Source organism: Phyllopteryx taeniolatus, chromosome 15 (assembly GCF_024500385.1).
Source record: "Phyllopteryx taeniolatus isolate TA_2022b chromosome 15, UOR_Ptae_1.2, whole genome shotgun sequence".
Classification (NCBI taxonomy): domain Eukaryota; kingdom Metazoa; phylum Chordata; class Actinopteri; order Syngnathiformes; family Syngnathidae; genus Phyllopteryx; species Phyllopteryx taeniolatus.
In genome coordinates, this window is record NC_084516.1 from 2,678,899 (window position 1) to 2,699,755 (window position 20,857).

Below are 20,857 nucleotides of genomic sequence, written 5' to 3' on the forward strand. Positions count from 1 at the left end.
AGGTCAACATTGCCTTCAATGTCAGGTTAGGTGAGCAAAAGACATCGACTTTTAAGTCTGGACTGGCATTGACGTTCGTATTGGTTCTTTAAAAACTTGAAATTGTCTTTGAAGCTTGCCAAAAACAACATTCGGTTCACTCAAGACAAAAATGTTGAGGTTGGGCGTTAATCTAAATTTGCAGAGATGTTCACAAACGTTCTTCAGGTTTGCAAAAATGTTGACATTAATCTTGGATTGTTTTTAACTGTTTTTGAAAGGGTCTTTGAGGATGAAAGATCGCACGTTCATTTCACTCGAAACAAAATGTTCGATGCCTACGTTAGAGGAGCACAAATTTCGGTTCGGTTTGTCGACATTTTTGTTGACGTGTATTGGTTTTACGAAACGTCTTTGATGTTTAAAAAAAAAGGTTCCAGGTGATGCTTCAAGTTGTAAGAGACAGTTTTTATTACCGGTACTATTTACATTGAAATGATACAACCCTTCAAACGTGCACACATCCACACGCGCGCGCAAACACACACACACACACACACACATTCACCCACTCACATTTTACATCCAAGAAGATTGGAGTCCACCAGCAAAGAAACGAGAAGAAATGACGTCAGGAGGAATGAACCCATAAATGCTCACTTTGGCTCAGAGGCTGAAAAAGGACGCCCGCCCGCTAGGTGGCAACGGAGGCCCGAGCGCTGCGGCGGTGGTGGGGACTGGTGAGGAGGTACCGAGGGGTGGGGCATGGGAGTGGGGGGTGGTAGTGGTGGTAGTGGTGGTGTTGGTGGGGGGGGGGGGGGGGGGGGGTTGTATGCGGCCCGCCACAGATGTTGCGTGGCCCCTCCTTTGTTTGCTCCCTTTAAGAGGCAGGAGACCTCAGCTGTTGAAGGAGATTCTCTATTATGGCTTCAGTGTGCTTTTGAAAATCATTTCCATTAAAACATGTCTTGTGAAAAAGGGGCCTGAACAAAGGGAAGGTCGGGCGGAGGCGCGCGCACGGGCGCAACAATCAGGGCCGCCTGTGCGTGCGTGTGTGTGTGGGAATAAAGGTGTAGACCGCCTTGTTTTAACATATGATCATCATGTTGTGGCGCCAAGGTGGAAAGGGGGAGGCGCATGTCTGCCTTTTCGATTTGAATTACCGGCCGTCCATGTTTTGTTTTTTCTCACCAACTCGTTGTGCGTGCAAGGCAGCCATATATTGTTCTGAAAATTCTTACTTATTTCGTACAAATAATGAAGTATCTTTGCGACATATGGTGACAGGCGGAATACTCAATGATAGACGGTACAAGTCACTTGTGTATCCGTCATTATTTAAGTACAGTAATCCCCCGCTTCACAAATTGAGTTTTGTTTTCCCTGTGGAACCTATAGCCGAAATAGAAAAGTATTACATGAACTGTTTTTTTTTTTTTTTTTTTTGTATGTCGGGGAGGAGCTCATTTTAGCCTGGGTTGTAAGTGGAAGTTACGGAGTGTATTTAAAAAACAAATAATCAAATTTATTTTTAACGGTAATAATGGAAGATGAGTTTGAAATGACATTTAAAGTGTTTTTGGATCCAAGTTTGTTGTGTATTTAGTGTTTAAACCACTGGTGTCAAACTCAAGGCCTGGGGACCAGATCCTGCCCGCCACGTTATTTTTTTTTGTAGCGCACTATAGCAAATAAAGTGCGTGTACTTCATGTTTCTTGCTAAAGTGATTTTTATTTTTATTTTATTGTGGCAGAACATGGGGTAGGTTTAGTAACCTCAACCCTAACTTAATAGTTAACCCTAACTATTTTCCACAACTTGTGAGTTATTTGGTTTACAACGGTGTACTGTGTACATAATAATATCGTTAGTCGAGGAGCGTAATTGCCAAAGTCATTTTTGACTTACTGTCAAGAGATCAATGAAAAAATGTGATTGGTGTGCAGATTGTCAGTCATCCAGGTCATAATAATCCGCAAAAGGCTGAATTGAGGCAAGTGGATTCTTCGTGTTTGTTGAATTTGCTGTTGTTGACTTTCTTGTTTTCCCAAAACATTCAAATATGATTTAGGCTAACGACATGACGGGATTAAACCTTTTCAGTCATAACGGCCCTCTGAGGGAAACCACAACTACGATGTGGCGCACGATGAAAATGGAACTGTCCAATATTGGGGGATCGCATTAATTACATGTTTTTTTGTTTGTTTTTCTTTTTCTTGCTATTCCCAGCAGGGCTCGATCCCAATCATAATATAATAGGAATAGCAGGGGTTTACTGTATCTATGCTTTTTGTGACATTTTATATGACGGTGTGCTGCTGTGAGATTTTTCAAATGTAAAATACGCGCCTTGGCTCATTAAAGGTACCGACGCAGGGACGGGGGCGGGGTGGGACGTCGACCCGCGAATTTGCCATCGTCCGAGGACGTGTAAGAGGCGGAACGAGTAAGCGACAACCGACGAAAGCAACGGTCACATCTAATTATCTCAATGGGTGACACCGCAGCGGCCGCGCTCTCCAGGCTCTGCCGGTAGACCTCTGATGCGGCAATTTAGCGGGTAAGCACCGTGAACGCGGCTACAAAAGGTGACGTTTGGCTTTAAAATGCAAGAAATGAACGTCAAGAAAAGAAAAAAAGTCCCTTTGGCGTTGTCGTGTCTACTGTGATTTTGGGGTAACGTGGACGCAGGATGGAATCAATCAAAGTCTTTGTTTTAAATAATTCAAGTCCAGTATTCCAAGAAAGCTCGTGAGGCGTGTCTACACTTCTAAGAATCAGGTCCAGCAGTGAAAAGCGGTCCGTTATTGGTAAAAAGTAACTCCCGGCCCGTCAAGGGTCCCTCGCGGGTTCACCAGGCCGCCGCCTCGCCCATCTCGGGGCCTTGGTGGGACATGGGGGCGCTGTAGCTGGAGTTACTGGCCAGTGAGAACGGAGGACTGGGCCCGCCCCCGTACGCCTCTCCGGGCACGGGCTGCAGGGAGCCCGGCTCCGGACTGGGCGTCTCGGCGTGGGAGATCATGTCCGTGAACCTTTGGTCGTCCGAGGGGAGGTGGCCCGAGCCTTCCATGGCCCCGGGCCCCGAGCCCAAGATGTAGGGGGACTCGGCGGGGGACTGGGCCTGCGAGGACGGGGGGCCGTGCGGGAAGAAGTCGTAGTTGGCTCCTGGTCCGTAGTAGTCCCCTTGGTACTCTGGAGGATAACACAACACACATTAGGGTAGACCGCATTTTTATACATACATTATTGACAGTTGATCTTTTTAAAGATGTTGTCAATGACATCAAAGACACGGTCGATGTTGTCAGAAAGGTTTATGACATGGTTATATACGATGTTCCAGTCAAAGATGTTGTCAACGGCGTGGAATATGTTGTCCTCAATTAAAGAAAAGACATCAAAGACACATTCAATGATGTTGTCACTGACATCATCAACTTTAATGTTGCTAAAACGACAATTGATGTCCCTTATGTTGTTGTCAAAGATGTTCTCGATGACCTCAAAGAGATTGTCTATGACAGTTGGTTGTGACATTCATTGACTTTTTTTTCTCCCCTCAAAGACGTCAAATATGCTCTCCATCACATCAGACCTATGGTCAGTGACATCAAAGACACTGCCATTGTTATTTATTCGATGAAGTTGTTGATTTTGTCATTGCTGCGAACGATGTCAAAAGTGTTGTTGTCAAAGAGTCAAAAGAGTGGTAGTCAATGATGTTTCGGTAACTGGCAACGTTGCGAGTGACATTGTTGATCACGACATTGTTATCAAAGACACAATCGATGACATCGTCGTCCAAGATGTTGCCAATGACGTCGCAGTCTTCTACCTGACTCAGTCCGTCCATCCATCCATGGTTTCCATTCGCCCTTCATCGTGGACCCACGAGCGCACGGCTCACCCTTGCAGCCTTCTTTCATCCATCCATCCAACCACGAGCCCACCCATCCGCTAACGATCCGCCATCAACTCCTCTTTCCCCTTTTCCTGCTTCCTCGGGTTGTGCCGACGTAAACAAAATAGCCATAACGCCGACGTCTCAGCATGAACACAGCGGTATTCCGTCCAATTACACACACACACAGACAGATGCACGTCCACAGGCTCTACCTCTGCTGAACTTTTATTTGGATTATTATTCTTTCTTATTTCTTAATTTTCACACTGCAACAGTTGATTGAAAAGGTGTCTGAATAGAAACGTACCCCTGAGCCTGCCAGTTGGAGCGAGCGACCTTGAGAAGAGGCAACGAGCTCGCGTTGCAGGCAGTGTGCGGAGGGGGGGTCGGGGGGGAGTGTATATACAAAAATACACACACGCACACGTACTGTATAAAGGCGAGAGCGAGTTGGCCAAAGCGGCGCCACAAAGGCGCCTGAAAAGCGGCGGGTGAAGAAAGCGACGGAGAGGAGAGCAAGAGATGAAGGTTTTGTCCTCAATATGCACGCAGACTCGCTGAAGACTCGGAATTGTCTTCAGTGTTTACGACAACAAAACGCCTGCGTCGGTCGGGTTCATTGAAGACTCCAAACTGTCTTTGATGTTTTGTCCACGCGTACGGTATTGGTTGGAAACAAAAATTGTCTTTCAGGTTTACCAAAAAAAAACAAAAAACGTCCATGTTAGATTTACTCGGATCGAATTGAAACTCATCTGTGATGTTTTCAAACCATGCTCGTTGAGGACTAAATTGAATTTGTTGTTTACAAAAAAAACGCAACGTGTCAATAAAAACATGTACATTAAAATAATTGAAGTCTTCTATTTGAAAAGGTCTGAGACTAATCTCTTTGATGTTTTGAAACATCTTTGACATTTGCAAAAACAAATGATGAGGATTAAATTGAATTCCATGCTTATGATAATATATATTAAGTTCACTGAAGACTACCGTATATTGTCTTTGATATTTTAAAAATAAAAAACAACAACATTTAGTTCACAGACTGAATTGTGTTTGATGTTTACAAACCCGTACGTTAGCTTCGCTAGGAAAATGACAGGCATGTTTAAAAGACTAAATTGTCGCCAATGTTGACAATAATAATAATAATAATGTTGACGAAAATGTATACGAGGTTAATTGATGACTAAATTGTCTCCCGTGTTTACAAAACGTACATCCGGGACTAGCTTGTCTTTCAAAGTAACACAAATGTACTCTAGATGTGTCGCCGACTAAATTGCCTTTGATGTTCACAAAAAGTCAACATTCACTTTGATTTAAGAGTCAATTATCGTTCATTTTCATTGACAAAAAAATGTTACAAAATGTAACATTTATTTATTTGGACGACGAAACAGTCTTACATTACATTAGGTTCGTCGAAGGCCAAATTGTCTTTAAGGTTTACGAAAACACGCGCGGACCAATCGAAGACGCGTTCTGCTTCCGATGTTACTTTGGACAAGTGAACACTGACTTGCCATCGATGTTTCAGAAAAGTCGATATGTTACGGCGTCGAGTCCGGGGGGGCGTTCCTCAACTCCTGCCCTCAGGAAAGCCGCAGCCCACGCTCACGACGTTTGCCTCCCGGCTTTCGCGCCGAGACAAATATTGCCGCGTCCACAAAGCGTCGCCGGCGGATTTGTTTACAAAGAGACTGACTGGAATAAACAGGTTCGTCCTCTCAGCCGTGACAGGTGACAGCGAGAAACAGCTAAACAGTCGCTTTTTTTGGTTTTGTTTTGTTTTGTTTGCGTGACCTGGAGCCTTCAGAGTGGAGGGGAATACCTGGAAATCTGCGTCAACAAGAGTGTTTTGTTGTTGTTTTCACAGGAAGCGGACCTTGCCGACGTCCTTACCTCCGTAGTAGCCGTAGGCCGCGGGCCCCAAGATGTCCGGGTCCTCCAGGCGGCCCCCCAGGGTCCTCATCCTCCTCGGGCCCCGGAAGAAGGCGTGCCTGCGGGCCCCCAAAGCGCTCAGCTGCTTCATCCGTCGCTCTTTGGATCTTCGGTTCTGGAACCAAACCTGCCGCGACACCGACAGTCGTCGCTCTTATCGATCGGTCCAAGACTGAAGACTTTGACTTATCTTTGATGTTTACAAAAGCACGTTCGGCGCACTGAAGACTGTTCAGGAAACATTTTACGGTACGTTTTTTTGATGATTACATCGTTCTTGATGTTTACAGTACATTAGATCCATTGACGACTAAATTGTCTGATGTTGACAAAAACACTGTTTCCCAAAATGCATGCACCAGATTCATCGATGACCAATCAAACGTTAGGGTTCCGAGTGGAACATTTGCGTTTATTGCTTGATCGTATGAACTCTTTTTTTTTTTTTTGCACAAACCTTTAAAAAAGAAAAAACAAATTAATAAAAAAAAACTTTCAAAAACATCTGTTTGCTTCATGAATGCATTTCCATTCTTTCCTATGGGCTCCTTGTGTACAATAGAAGCAGCAAACGGTGTCTTGTTTTGGCCTGTGCTGCAGAATCACGCATGTTCGCAGCAGCCAGCCAGTCCCACTGTGATGCGCATTCACAAAACACACAGACACGCGCACGCACACACACACACACACACACACACACACACACACACAGGGCTGCACATGGAGGCAACACCTGCTTATTGAGAACAATCGTCGATGTGTTGGGTACATTTTTATGGAAATGCTCTCGTTCCCCTTGAGAGAGAGATTACACACACACACACACACACACACACACACACACACACACAGTGGGGTGAGGATGGCAGTGTGAACACTGATGGATGCATGCATGGATGAATGGACTTCTACACATACATGCACACATAAGTCACGTGTTTGTGTAGTGTTTGCGTATATGTGTGTGTGTGTGTGTGTGTGTGCAGCACAGAGGTGTGAAAAAAAATGAGGTGAGGGGGGGGAGGGGGGTTGGCAGGGTGGGGGGGGGGGGGGCATATGTAAATGTGTGAAATCAGCGATAATCACAGCCAGCGCACAAAAAGCCACATCACACTTGGCAGAGATGGCGCTAATCATCCTGACATTGTGCACGCCCAGACACACACACACACACACACATCCTCGTATACGCGTGTGTGTGTGCGCGCATGAAAACACACGTACACACACAGAGGGGGGTTCCCGCATGCGTGCGGTGGCCCCTCAGCTAAAACAAGACCACCACCTATGACTAATTTCACGGCTGTGCGACTGAAACAAACACAAGGGGGGGAAACACATTACAAAAAAACACATATTGTGTTATAATTGTGTGTTTTTGTGGAGCCTAGTGTGTAGATGTTAATTGGGGGAAAGAAAAAGAAAGAAATGGAATGCCTGCAGACATGGAGATGGCGGAAAGAACAATAAAAAGTGTTTTCGCAAAGGTCAAAAATGAGTTGGCATCAAAACTAACACAATGGTGTCACGTAGAAACAATTCATTGGAATATTGCTTTTATTTCTCGGCAAAAGTCGACTGATGACATCATTTAGTAACATACGGAAGTACGCCAAATTGGGAATTCCAGGAAGTGCCTATAATAGAATTTCTATAAAGAAAGCAAATTGTTTTGTTTTTTTTCTGTGCCATTTAATGACATCATGAATTCAAAGAGCCCATGGGACATTTTGTGCCATTCATTTGTCAAATGATTACATTCGAGCCATTTTGGATTTTCGAATTCAACTAAAATGTCAACGTTGCACAAAATGTGACACTTCGCACGCGTCATTTCATGCAATCCTGTGGGGGTCAAAGTTCCATTTTGAATTGTGGATTCGCGCACCGCGTGGCGCCACGTCTTCCTGTTCGAAGCATGCAGCGAAATTTCACAGCACCTTCAGTCTCCTCAAATGACGATTTGTCGGCGAAAGGTGTGAATGTGGAAACAAAGAGTGTCCGCTACACGCGCACATATCAAATATTGATATTATTTGAGGGATTTAAAAAAAACATTTATTATTGAATGTGTTTTTCTTAACCAGAGTGAGTACTTCTCTAAGAGAAAATGAGTCCTCCTTATTCAAAGCATGCAGCATCATTTTACATTTTCACCATTTTCTGTACGTACAAATAATGTGTGTGAGAGTGTGAGTGTGTCTGCGCGCGCGTGTGCATATACGTATAATTATTTAATGATTTATTTATTTTTTTTTAGCCACAGTGTGGACTTCTAGGAGCTTCAGACTTGTCCCAATTCAAAGCATGCAGCTAAAATGCAAATCCAAATTTTCCGAGAGGTCATTTATATGTAAAGACAAAGTGTGCGCGCGCGTGTTTGAATAACTACTTCACGCAGACATGTAGCGTTACCGCGACGACCACTGGAGAGGGCGCCATTACGTTGCTGCAGTACACCAGAGGGATATGTGAGCAGAAGTGCCAGGATGAGGCAGCCATTTTGCATTTACACAATAGTAGACAGCAAAATCAATGTTTGTTTGTTTCCCCCCCGAGATATGAATGAATATGGATGAATTTGCAAACATGTCGGAACAATTGCATTTCTTGAGCGAATGTATAAATACAAGGTTCGTTTATGCACTTGTATCTGCAGAGTTTGAAGGGCAACAAATGGAAATTATGCAACTCGCATGATTTTTTCTGACGACGTTTATCGTTATGCACGTCTGTCTTTGCTGTTATTATTCAAATAAGCGTATTTCAGTGGACTGCCACCATTTGCTATGTCAAGGAAAATCGCCTTCATTCTCTATGAATGCCAAAAATTTCAAATCATCCATAACTTTCTGAAAATAGGACTTTGAGCGTGGCTTAGAAAAAAAAAAAATAAATTATTTTATTTTTTTTTTACGAGCGTATGTATCAAATATGAATCATATTTGGGGGATTAAAAATCTCGAATATTGAACGAGGCAGATGAACACAAAATGCTCCAATCCCCCCCCCCCCCCCTTCAAATGTTCAGATTGTGTACATGTATATTTCAAGATGAACTAGTTTCAAACGAAAGGGACAAGAACGGGGAGAAAATAATAATAATAAGATGTCTTTTTCTTTTTTCTTTTTTTTTGGCGATGAGGTTGATGACCCACGTGCAATTTGGCCAGTAGCGTTTTAACGGGGGGCGGAAGGGGCGGTCCTCCTCACCTGGATGACGCGCATGTTGAGTCCGGTCTCCTGCGCCAGCTGCTCCCGGATGTGTCGCGTGGGCTTGGGCGTGGCGACGAAGGCGGCCTTGAGGGTCTCCAGCTGCTTGGCCTTGATGGTGGTGCGCGGACCCCGCCGCTTGGTGCCCGAGTTCTGCTCCTCGTTCTCGATGTTGTTGGTCTCCTTGTCCGAGGACGTGCAGTTGTCGGCCTCCTTCAGCTCGTCGTGCAGCGCGCCGTCCTGCAGGTCCGGCGACAGGCTCCGGTCCGTGCACGACGACACTGCGCGCGGGATCATTGTATTCAAATATATTTATTAAAAAAAAACATTTTTAAAAAGAGAGAGAGAGAGAGATAGAAAGAGATTTATAAGTCACTGCCCAACATATTGGGTGTAGTATCTAATGTATATGTACAATTTTTCAGAAATCAAGCGCGAATGTGGATCTATTTTACGCGGACGAGTTTCACGATCTGTGTGTGTGTGTGTGTGTGTGTGTGTTGGGGGCAAGGGGGGGGCTGTAGATAACAATGACGGTAGGACCCCCAATGGACCCTGATAATAATAATAATAGTCCTTGGAGGTACAAAAAAAAAAAAAAAAAAAAAAGAACAGAAAATCAACATTTATATATATCATTTGTTAACTATACTAAAAACAAAAACAAGGTTCTACATATGGTCCCTAAATGCTTGTTTTTTCTCGTGGTTGTGCGTCTTAAAGTCCCCAAAAGTGGCCACAATAAACGTTTATATTTGAAATGCATGACGAGACCCAAAGTGACAATTTGGCGCGCCGCGCTAATATTCGATTGCATTCTCGTGACTTTTATTTGCTTTTGGTGAGGCGACCCGAAGACGACTCCTTCTCGATCTTCTCACCTGAGTTGAGGCTGACCTCCTTGATGGTGGCCGAGCTCAGGTAGTCGTCCTTGCACACGAACTTGTTCTCGTCGATGACGTAGAGCTCCTCGCCGGTGGACAGCTGCTTGTGGCACACCATGCACGTGAAGCAGTTGAGGTGGAACACCTTGCTGCGCGCCTTGCGCACCAGGTCGCTGGGCGAGATGCCCTGCAGGCACCCGGCGCACTTGGTACCGAACCGCCTGCGCAAGTGCAAAAAAAAAAAAAAAAAAAAAAAAAAAGAAAAAACGTGAGCGCAGGAGACAGAGAGAGAGAGAGAGAGGAATTTAAAATACACACAAAAAAACACACACACACACATTTGCAAGAGAGCCAACACAAGCGAGGATTTGTTTTAGTCTTTGTTCGCATCGCCGTTTGTTTATCAGGGAGCAGCATTACGCAAACGCCACAACATCGGTTTGCGGAGGACTTTGCGCAAGGGTGCCGGCGAGGGCAAAGGTCGAAACGGCGGAATTTTGATGCGGGTTCGGACACGGCAAAGACGGGCTGGTTTAATTCCTCGCTGCCTTCTGCGCGCGCATTACCGCCAAAATATGCGCGCGCGGACATTGATCAAGATGCACAATTTCTTGCCGTGACCTTTGAAATCAAATCGTGTGTTTCGGGGGTGCTTCGGGTGACAAAAAAATGCCAAATGAAAATCGGAATTCACAACACCTCGCGTTGATATCGAGTGATTTTTTTTGTAAACGATTATGATTTAAAACTTTTCTCTATTATTGATTTTGGCCTCCCTTCCATGGTAGTATGAAGCTAATCGCTACTATAAAATACGCATATATAATATATATATATATATATATATATATATATATATATATTTTTTTAAACATGTTCAGGTTGCTTACACACTAATGTGACACATACGCACGTACAACATATAATAATAATAATAATAATAATAATAATAATAATCTTTTTTGTGGGAGAAAAGCCAAAAAAAAAAAAAAACGCGCAAGACATTAGTGGCAATCAGCACATTGTCGCGTTAACGCATATGAGACGGGATTAGGCAGAGTGGGATGTATTTTAGGCGTGGAAATCTTCACTTAATCCATATAAGACGTGCGTGGGAGGACTTTCAATACCCCCCCCCCATCCATCCACCCCCCACCTCACCTCACTCCCCCCCACTTTAAAAAAAAAAAAAAAAAAAAACTAAATTGTGATCACAAAAATAAACAAATAAAGCAGCAGTTTCAGGCCCACCTGAGTGTGTGTGCGCGTGAAGGGGGGCGACAAGGAGAGGGTATTACCCCCCACGCCCCCCACCTTCTATTGTTTTAACACGAATGTGGGCCCTGGTATCACTCCACGCTCTCGCCTTTCACATGCACGCAAGTCCACTATGCACAACAAATGGCCGCATTAGCGCGATTATCTTGGCGGCCGCTAATGGGCCTCATTTGCATTCGTGCAGGTACGCGGGAGCACCACACACGCGCACGCGCCCACGCACAATGCGTGACGTTTTTTAACAGCATTTTGGGGAGGGCACAACTCGTCAATTTGCACCTTGAAAAAAAAACGAAGGGGCTTATTTGGATGAATAAAGGCGGAATAAACATGGCTGCATAATATGTATATATTTTAAAACAGCAAAAGTGATCATGTGAATTCAAATATTCCAATTTTCCATTAATTAGGATTATTTTTGAAAGCTGCTTACGGGCTCGTTTGCGTGAATGAGTATAGAAAAGGCGTAACTGCACGTTTGTGCATTTTTTATTTATTTTTTTATTTTTAAATCTTAACGATCAAACGAGTTTGCTTTGATTGATTTAAAAAAAAAACTGTTTAATGGTTTGTTTGGGTAAATAAAGTCGCCATACACGTGCGTTTTAAAAACAGGAAAGCTGTCATATGAATTCAAATATACAGCTGGCCGAAGATTATTTTGATAGGCTTGTTTGGATCAATAAAGCTGTGTATTTTTTTTTTAAAGTCATCTTTTGATTGAAAAATTGTCAGCTTTAAATTTTTTTAAACTGCTTATATATTTGGCAGAGTAAATCCACATTGGAAACTATTTGGCTGAATTTTTTTAATTTTTTTTGAAAAACTATTTATGTCAATTACAAATTGTCATCTGTAATTTTCTTATTATTTAAAAAGAAAAAAGCTCTGTTTTGGACTTGTTTGGCTAAATAAAACCAGAATACATATTTCTTTCAAGCAAGACCAATCACAATGAATTAAAAATAGTCACCTGTCAAACAATATTACTTTAAATTATGATTTGTTTTAGTTTAACTACGAAACAAATTCACCACATCAATTATGTTTTTGAACGACAAAAAAAATCTTATTAAATTTATCAGCTACCAACCTACTATTCGTTATTAAAATATTCAATCAATATGAGGTCATTTGTTGGACAACAACGATGCCGGAAAGAAAACAAAGTGAATTATCGAGTCGTGAAGCGCGCAGCATTATGAGAAACATGAAATATTATTATGATTATTATTTTATTTTATTATTATTATTATTATTTTCCCTACCGGAAGAAGTCCACCTTGCAGTAGAGCTTGCCGTCCCGCGAGAAGCACTTGTCGGCCAGCTTGCAGCCGCACTCGCAGCACTGCACGCACTTGGCGTGCCAGGCCCGGTCCAGCACGTTGAGCAGGAACCGGTCCAGGATGGGCCGCTCGCAGCCGGCACACTGGACCATCATGTCTGCGGCCCGCAAAGCTTCTCTGCAGGCCTCCCGCACGCGGAACCGCGGCTCGGATCCTCCGCGCACAACCTCGCCGCCTCGCTCCTCCTGCGTGGGCTGTCAAAAACAAAACTCAAAACTAAAAAAAAAACTAAACAACAAAAAAAAAAAAGTTCCAGGACCGGCTCGGTTCGGTTCTGGGTGCTACATCCACAATCCACACTTGCTTGTCGGCTGTTTTGCTGTGATCGGGTCTTGTTCAAAAATCAGAACAACAAAAGAAAATATGATCCTGCGCAAGTGCACGCGCTGGTGGACTTGTTTTGGTTTTTCGGGGATGTTCCACGCGCGTCCTGCGGGCTCCTGGCCGCCTTGGCGTCACTGTGGACAAGCAAGGCGCCCCTCCGCCGCCGCCGCCGCCGCCGCCGCCATCACCCACCAAACATCCCGTCCGCGCGCGCACATTGGCTGGCGCGCGCCTTAATTCCCTCGCAGGGAGAGCCAATCACGGCGAGGCTTTGGTTGTCATGGATACCGAGCTCACAGCTTCTCTGGATGTCAAGCTGGGACGAACCGAGTCGGGACTTGCTAGTGGACCTTTTATATATATATATATATATATATATATATATATATATATGTATGATATTCCTCGTCATTAGTTTCATAAGTGTGTACATTTTACGGTAAGAAGTCAGAATTGCTCACTTAAAGCACTGTTTAAAAAAAAAAAAAAAAAAGTATTTTGGGGCCTAAAAGAGTCATTTAAGTTGGAAAAAAACTTCAGTTAAAATGTATTGACATTTATGGCAAAGCCAACTTTCACAAAAGCCAAACTTGAAACATTTAGCTGAATTGCAAATGTTGAATTTGAGGTTGTTCTGTTTGCTTTTTTTTTTTTTTTTTTTTTAACAGTGTGTTGCATTTCAAAAGATGACACATTAGTGACTGATGCCAACCTTAACATATCAAAGGCACATCAGTCACTACAGTGGAAGCCAATATGCCATCCCGTAAGCTGCCACCCACTGGTCAGCTGTTGTAACTGTAAGAAAAAGTTCATGTTCGTGTATGGCAAGACAGCGATAGTGACTGATGCTTTGACAACTTTAACACCAAAGACTCACATCAGTTACTACAGTTGACACTACTGTGTCGTCCCATACACTTCCACCTGCTGGTCAGATGTGGTAAGAGTGAAATATTTTTCATTTACTTATTTATTTAAAAAAATACAAGTTGACACACTACAATTGATTGTAGTGTCTTTGATTCCCAAGTCGTGACACCGGAAAGTGTAGTGTGCAATGTTTTACAGTGGACTTTTTTTTTTTTGCACTTACCACAGCTGACCAGGAGATGGCAATGTTCGGGACGACTGACTTGCGCCCACTGTAGTGACTGATGTGCAACTTTGACATCAAACACTGCCGTCAGTCACAATAGTGGACCATCTCGTGTGCCATCTCAGACACAAACAAAGGATTTTTTATTTTTTTTTATTCGCATTTACAATAGCTAAATAAAAGTGAATGGGATGACATATTGTCAATGAACTGATTACCTTTGAAAGTGTCTTTTTCAGCGTATGGGATGATGTACTCGCATCCGCTGTAGTGACTGATGCAGCTTTTTGAAGTTGTCGGCTACAGTGAGGTTTAAACTTTTTTTTTTTTTTGTTTTGTTTTTTTTGGGCCGTGCTTAACGTGTAATAAAAACACTAAAGATTGCCTTTTGTAATTCCAGTGCATAAAAGGTTCGGAAATACAGTAGCTGTACTACAAGGGATACATGCATGTGAATGCGGGGAAGGGCGGTGCCAAACAAGGGCTAATGCAACACCGAGCGCATGACATTACACAGCGGCCGGTCTGGGTGGTTGGGGGGCGGTCAGGGTTCTTTTCACATGCACAACGCTATTTACAGGGAAATGCCATGGATTAGTCAGCGGCTTCATCAATAAAAAGGGGAGAGGCCAGTGAAAGAGGTCAATCTCAATATTTACAGAGCGGACGTGTGGGGTTAGTTTGCACTTTTTTTTCCGTTTGCGCCTGCACGTGTTCGAGTTTTGGCGCACTTCCACGCCGGTCGTAGGCGACATTTGGAGAGACAGACAAATATTCAACGTCACCTGACTGCTCAGTGATGACAAAAATGCATCCAGATATACAAAAAAATGTTCCAGCTCCATTATTATAATGTTTCCTTATAGAACGACGAACATAAAAAAGCAGCAAAACAAAAATAAAGTTTCAAGCACACACACACACAAACACACACTATTGTACACGTGCATTTACCCACAGAATGAAAACAAATGAATTCATAAAATAAGGAAGCGAAAAACCACCAGGCTAGTTAGAACGAACGGGAATTCCTTTGGCCGTGGTCAAGGATAGACACAGCTGCCGTTGTGGTTTTATTGGCTTTATTGGACAAAGCTAACAAAATAAACAAGCGCACATATTCACGCACAACTCGCCATTTGCCACAACTGTCACAGAGTGGCGTACGGTTTAGCTAGTTAACTCATTCACTGCCAGCCTTCCCAGTTAACATGGATATTTGACTTCTAAAGCCGTCAATGGCAGTGAATGTGTTAACTCTTCAACATCCTTCGACGCCCCACCTTGTCACATGCGAACAGTCACAGTTACAGAACTGTGGAACATGAGAATGGCGACCTCAAGTGGACTAAAATAACAAATGCACCTCATATGCATTTTGTGTTAGTATTATGCGTAACATTTTAAAATGTATTGAAATAAAACAATAAAATGTATAGTCGCTACGGCGCGGATTTTGTTTATCGCGGGAGTGGGCTGGAACATAAGCCCCGCGATAAACGAGGGATTAACGTATAGTGGCGGAGCGCCGAAGTGCGTCACTGGGCGCTGTTTTAGCCACGCCCCACACGTCAGGAAAACTGTAATGGTGACAAACACTCACGCTATATCTCCACGATATCTTTGAGTAGCGCCTAATTAATTCATTTTCAGCAATCGCCTTCAAATGTGTGTAATGTATTTCTAAACAAATCTCTGAATTCACTTTACACGGCCTTTAACATTCACAGTCAGTACACTGGACAACTATTCAATCAATGTTTGCTTCTATATGCGTGTGTAAACATAAGTCAATGCTTGTTTTTTTTTCTTTTTCTTATGAGTCACAAAACAGCTGAATGGAAGAGAGCCACGCGCAAAAGGAGCGAGCCTCTTGTCTGCAGTCCGTCACGTTCCGGTGGTCGGAGGTGGGATCTGTCCACGCCGGAACCAAGGACGCCGCATCGGGCTCTTTTCAACGCCGTGAATGGAGCCTCGGTTCCGTTTCTGATAGACAGCACAGCGGCAACCAGGCTAAAAAAAAACTAAAAAATAATAATAATAAAAAAAAGCAAAAGTTCACGTCGAGGCGTCGAGCGGCCCTACGAGACACAAAGAGACTTCTTTTCGGCAACTTCCTGCTTCGAGGACGCCACGTCTGCACTTCTTCTATGCGAAGGGAACCCGGAGGCCCCCCGAACGTCCGTGGGCGAGCCGGGCCGACTCCGCGTTTCTGGCGATCGATGGGACGCCGCCGATTGAGAGGAACGCCTCCCTCGCAAAGTTGCAGCACTTGAAAACAGGAGAGAACATGACCACAGGCCTTTGGTAATGAAAGAGCACTGCCAGGTCGATGATTGCGAGAATACACTCGGACCGGGACGTGACGGCAAATCAGGGGAAACTGTCACTCTGCTGAAAGTTTTATTAATAGCATCACGCCACTGGCAACGTTTTGAGGAGCATTTTGCATTATTGTCATACAGATGTACCCAGACGTTTAATTATTGTCATCATTAACAATAAATAACAATAATAAAGTATGTGCCTTCCAACCAAATTCAATGCAGCTCTGCTTACCTGCTTTTGGCTAATGACACGATAGCAAATGGTGAAATAAGCCCCGAGTACAAATTTTGTCACCGTGACAAACGAGAGCGGAACTACACAACACAAGTGTGGAAACAAAGTGCCCCGTAAAAACGATAAAAGCATTTTCACTCGTGGAGGCAGCACTTCATACACTGCATGTATGTGGCGCATGGCGACATCACCGAACACAAACAACCCACGGCCACCACTTCACTGCGAGATCAAGTCTGTGCCGCTGATCAGAAGCTAACGTTGTTAGCCAATGCGACGCTTTGCAGCCAACAAAACCCAACGCAGCTCTGCTTACCCTTTGGCTTTGACATGCTAGCAGCGACAAATTTAGCTCAGAGTACAGAATGCGGTGCCCTTCGCCAAAGGAATACATAAAAAAATAAAAATACAAAGTCACCGCAGCTCTGCTTACCTTTTAGCTTTGACATGATAGCAGGGGCTGGGGATTTTCTCCCACTGTACTGGCGTTAACATTTTGTTGATCAAAAAGCATGATTTATTCTCAATTTAGACTTTTTTTTTTTCTCCCACTGAACAAAAGCAATGTCAAGTCAAGAGGGAGCAAACTTTTAAGTGCGACAAAAAAGGAAATGGCTAATGACTGTTGTATCAGAATGTCCATTACCTGCAGCGCGTAGAAGTGGCGCTGTTCACAAAAGCATCTTGACAGGGTTGCCACGGTGAAGGATGGCCGCCTTTCAGCGCGTCAGACAAACAAGGAAGCCTTTCAATGGAGCCTGTGTCAAGTTTGACATTCCACCAGAATCACTTTTGAAACTCTTCTTCTTGCTGTTCACAAAGGCACAATCTCCAAGGACCAACACGAGACGTTCAGGGGCCTGTGGAATTTCAGAACACAAAACATCATCAGGAACTGATCGAACGTTCCAATTTCAGCCCCGAAAGCCAGTTTGCCTTAGCGACATGAAATCCGGTAGACATGTCTATCACGGCTAGACCCGCAAAACGTCTCGTGACGCTATGGCCGAAAAGACACAGGAAGTCGGCCATTTTGTTTGAAGCGGCCATTTTGGCCACTTCCGGGGCTTCTGCACAGACGAACTTGTCCGAGCGATTTTGTCTGACGGCTGCCAAATTTGAGCCACGTCGACCAGACGGACGGACGACGAAACTATTTGAGTTTTCTTCGCGGCATGTTGCTGTAGTGTGTCGTGTCAGCGTTTGACTCGGCTATTCGTTGAAAAACTCACCTAGTCGCGCATTTTGGGGGCGTCAGGGCTCAGTCCCGCTTTCTGTATTACACCCCCCTATAAGTGTCTTACTTTTTGTCCGAATTCAAATCGCAACGTAGCCGCCGCCGCCGTTCCGTGCAGGCGCTTGTGGCGGCGACCACGAAGAGGCCGGCGTGCACGAGCGCCGGCCGTGCACGCCGGCGACCGCCTTCGGGGCACCTCTTTTGGCAGGGCCGCTCCCGAGGGAGAGGTTAGCGTGATGGATGTCTGATTGGTAGCCCTCCCCCGGGGCCTCCCTCGTCGTCACCTCTCCGCGCTCTGAATTAAAAGGCCGTTTGTCTCCTGCGAGTCCTCAGCTGTAGAGCGCCGGCCGGCAATTTCACAGCACTCAGAGAGGGAGAAGAGTTGGGGGGGGGGGGGGGGGGGAGGCCATTACACGGGAGCTTGTCAGGGGAGCCATCAGAACCCGGACACGCCTGAGGGACTCTCTCTTTCCCGCCTCCTCCTCCTCCTCACCTCCATCCCCGCTTGAGGCGGCCGACCTCGCCGGAAAAAAACACATAAATATTCAAGGCCTGCGCATTGCGCACGCGCTCCCTCTGGTACCGCGAACGCACAACGCCACCTCGCCCTCTCGTTAACACCCAAATCAGGACGCGAGCGAAAGGCGGCAGGTCCGCTCGGGCTGCCGTTAGCGGCGGGAGACGGCAATGTTGCTTTTAACGGCCTCCCCGGCTGCACGTGCGCACCACTTTATTGGAACATTTGTCACAATTGCGGCCCGCGAGCTCGCGTTAGAGGGATCAGTCAGGCACGCGTCACTCATTTGAATGAGAATGTGCTGATGTGGAAAGGTGCCCAAGGTGCTTGAGGCCTCCAAATGTTAGGGGAAAAGCTTTGTTTTGGCTTTTTCTTTTAAAGGCGTGTTCTGAGAGAGGAGGTGCGCCAACTCTGTCCGGACATTGAACAGGGCGCAAAATGGCTTAAAACATTTGGGTAAGACATTGTTTTGACTTAATTGAGCTACTTCAGGGCAGTGGCTTAAAACCTTTAAGAAATATTTAGTATGACCGTTTTTTTTTGGGTGCATGTTGGGAGAGAGGGTACGCCAACTCTGTCCGGGTGTGGAAGAGGTTCCACCTAGACAAAGTTCCTATAAAGTGAAAATAAATGTCTTCTGAAGTCGACACACCACCAACATGAGTGTTGTTAACAACCCTGCCAAATTTGAAGGATTCCCAAAAAAATAGAGAAGATGAGCTGAAACCACGCCCCACTCAACTGTCAATCAAATACCGCTACTACGACCTGAAAAAAATAAAAAAGAATGCTACTTGGTCCACCATCTTTCTTATGTCTACACGTAACTACATGTTTGAGTTGTGAAAATATCTTAAAGCCTCTGGTGGCCAAGAGTATCGAACCAGGTCACTGTGGGGCTTTCCACGCCGAGACGACGAGGCACTCTAAAAGCGGCCACGCAAAGCGGACTACCCGAAGGCGACATGCATTTTTGGAGCGTAGGCACAGCTAGTTAGCTAAGTGCGTGTCGCAATTGTGCCGGATAACCGCTGACGCCAACGAAGACGCAGCAGTTCTTATTTAGCGGGGGGGGGGGGGGGCTGAAGTGTTGGGATGTTTCAGGGGCTGAAGTGGGAACTGTCGATGTGGGTACAGGCAGAATTTTCCCCACAGTTCTTATGTTCTAAACCTTCCACATTTTGCCGTTCCATTTCGCTGGTGACAAAAACAATTCCTATCGAGGGGAGAAAAAAAAAAAACCCAGACGGGAATCTCAAGCCGCCGTTTATACAAAAACACTCACTCGATGTTGCCGTGCGAACGGCTAATTGGAGCTTTATTTAGCAAGAGTCACAAGGATCCACAGGTTTAATTCCCCTCTCGGAGTGAACAAAAACAACAACAACCCCCCCCCACCTGCTCCACACTCACACTCAGGTGACATCATGCGACATGCAGGTGCGTCACCGTTCCGACTGAACGGCTCTCACGTCGTCGCCCCCTCCGTCGACGTATAATCGGGAAGTTCACCTTGCGCTACGCCGGCCTTCTAATGAGGTAATGAAGGGGGAGCGGGGGGCTACTCGGCCACCTTTGGCCTCACCTACTCTATTAATCAGAGTGGGGTCACACGCCAGGCAGCCCCCCCTCACATCTGCCAGCGCTAATGGAGAACAGGCAGTGCGAAGGAGCGCGAGAGGACGACGGCGGAGGAGGAAAACGGAGACCGGAGTTATGAAAATGACTTGTTAAAAATTGCACAAAAGAAAATGTACAAAAAGGACAAGACACAAATTTCAAGTCCAGTGTGGTTTTGTTTCAAGCTTATAAAACGCCAACATGGCTTCCCCAGTTACGCTAGTCAAACACAAAACCCGATTGTCTAAACCAAATCCTCGGTGCCCTGAAACAACTTCGTGAACTGCATTTAGTTTAGAGTTTTGAATTTAGCAGACCCTTCAGTACTTTTCACACAACCTGCAAACCTATTTTCCACCCACTAAAAGACATTTTGCACTTTGTGTAACAGAAGACATCGATTCGAGCTCAGCTCTCTCAACATAAACATCAGCATCTCATAACTGATCCCTATACAGTGCTGTACACACACACACACACACACACACACAAATATTTCACTAGATCAATTTTCCATGATACTTGCAGCCACGCCCGAAATGATGGAAGAAGAATCAGAAAGTAAGTTGTGATTTAGCCAGTGTAACACTGCCACCAGTGAATTTGATTTATCATCTTTCATGAAATAGTCATAGATTTGACACATTTTTTAACTTAGACCACTGTTGCGCAAAATGTTTTTTTTTTGTTTGTTTTTTGCCAAATCCCAGCTTCTTTCTTCTTTTTTTTTTTTTTCACGCAACCTAGAAGATAACGACCAGGATTCAAACCCCGAAACGGAAGGAATAAAAGTACAGGCAGTATGATCCAAAACCCATTCTAATTGACAAAATGTCCAAATTGGAAGAAAACAACAATTTCCGTAAAAACGAGAATCCAGAAGAAGTCATCATTGCGGTATGAAACCATGAAACTTGAAATCACTCTCCAGCCAAAACGGAGC

General features: G+C 44.8%; 1 protein-coding gene across 4 annotated transcripts in view; it reads right to left on the reverse strand.

The window, feature by feature from the left end:
* Positions 1-426: 426 nt before the first annotated feature.
* Positions 427-20,857, reverse strand: part of lhx5 (LIM homeobox 5) — a 50,824-nt gene continuing 30,393 nt past the window's right edge. For 3 of the 4 annotated variants that reach the window (XM_061747521.1, XM_061747518.1, XM_061747520.1), the window contains 6 exons: positions 17,187-17,400; positions 12,478-12,749; positions 9,929-10,152; positions 9,048-9,328; positions 5,796-5,961; positions 427-3,175 (listed from right to left, as the gene is read on the reverse strand). In XM_061747521.1, the coding sequence (XP_061603505.1) occupies positions 2,835-3,175; positions 5,796-5,961; positions 9,048-9,328; positions 9,929-10,152; positions 12,478-12,650 (1,185 nt within the window). In that variant the 5' untranslated portion in view covers positions 12,651-12,749; positions 17,187-17,400 and the 3' untranslated portion in view covers positions 427-2,834. Of the gene's footprint in view, positions 3,176-5,795; positions 5,962-9,047; positions 9,329-9,928; positions 10,153-12,477; positions 12,750-17,186; positions 17,401-17,772; positions 18,135-20,857 lie in introns of those variants that run through there. The other variant, XM_061747522.1, reaches the window with a different exon arrangement.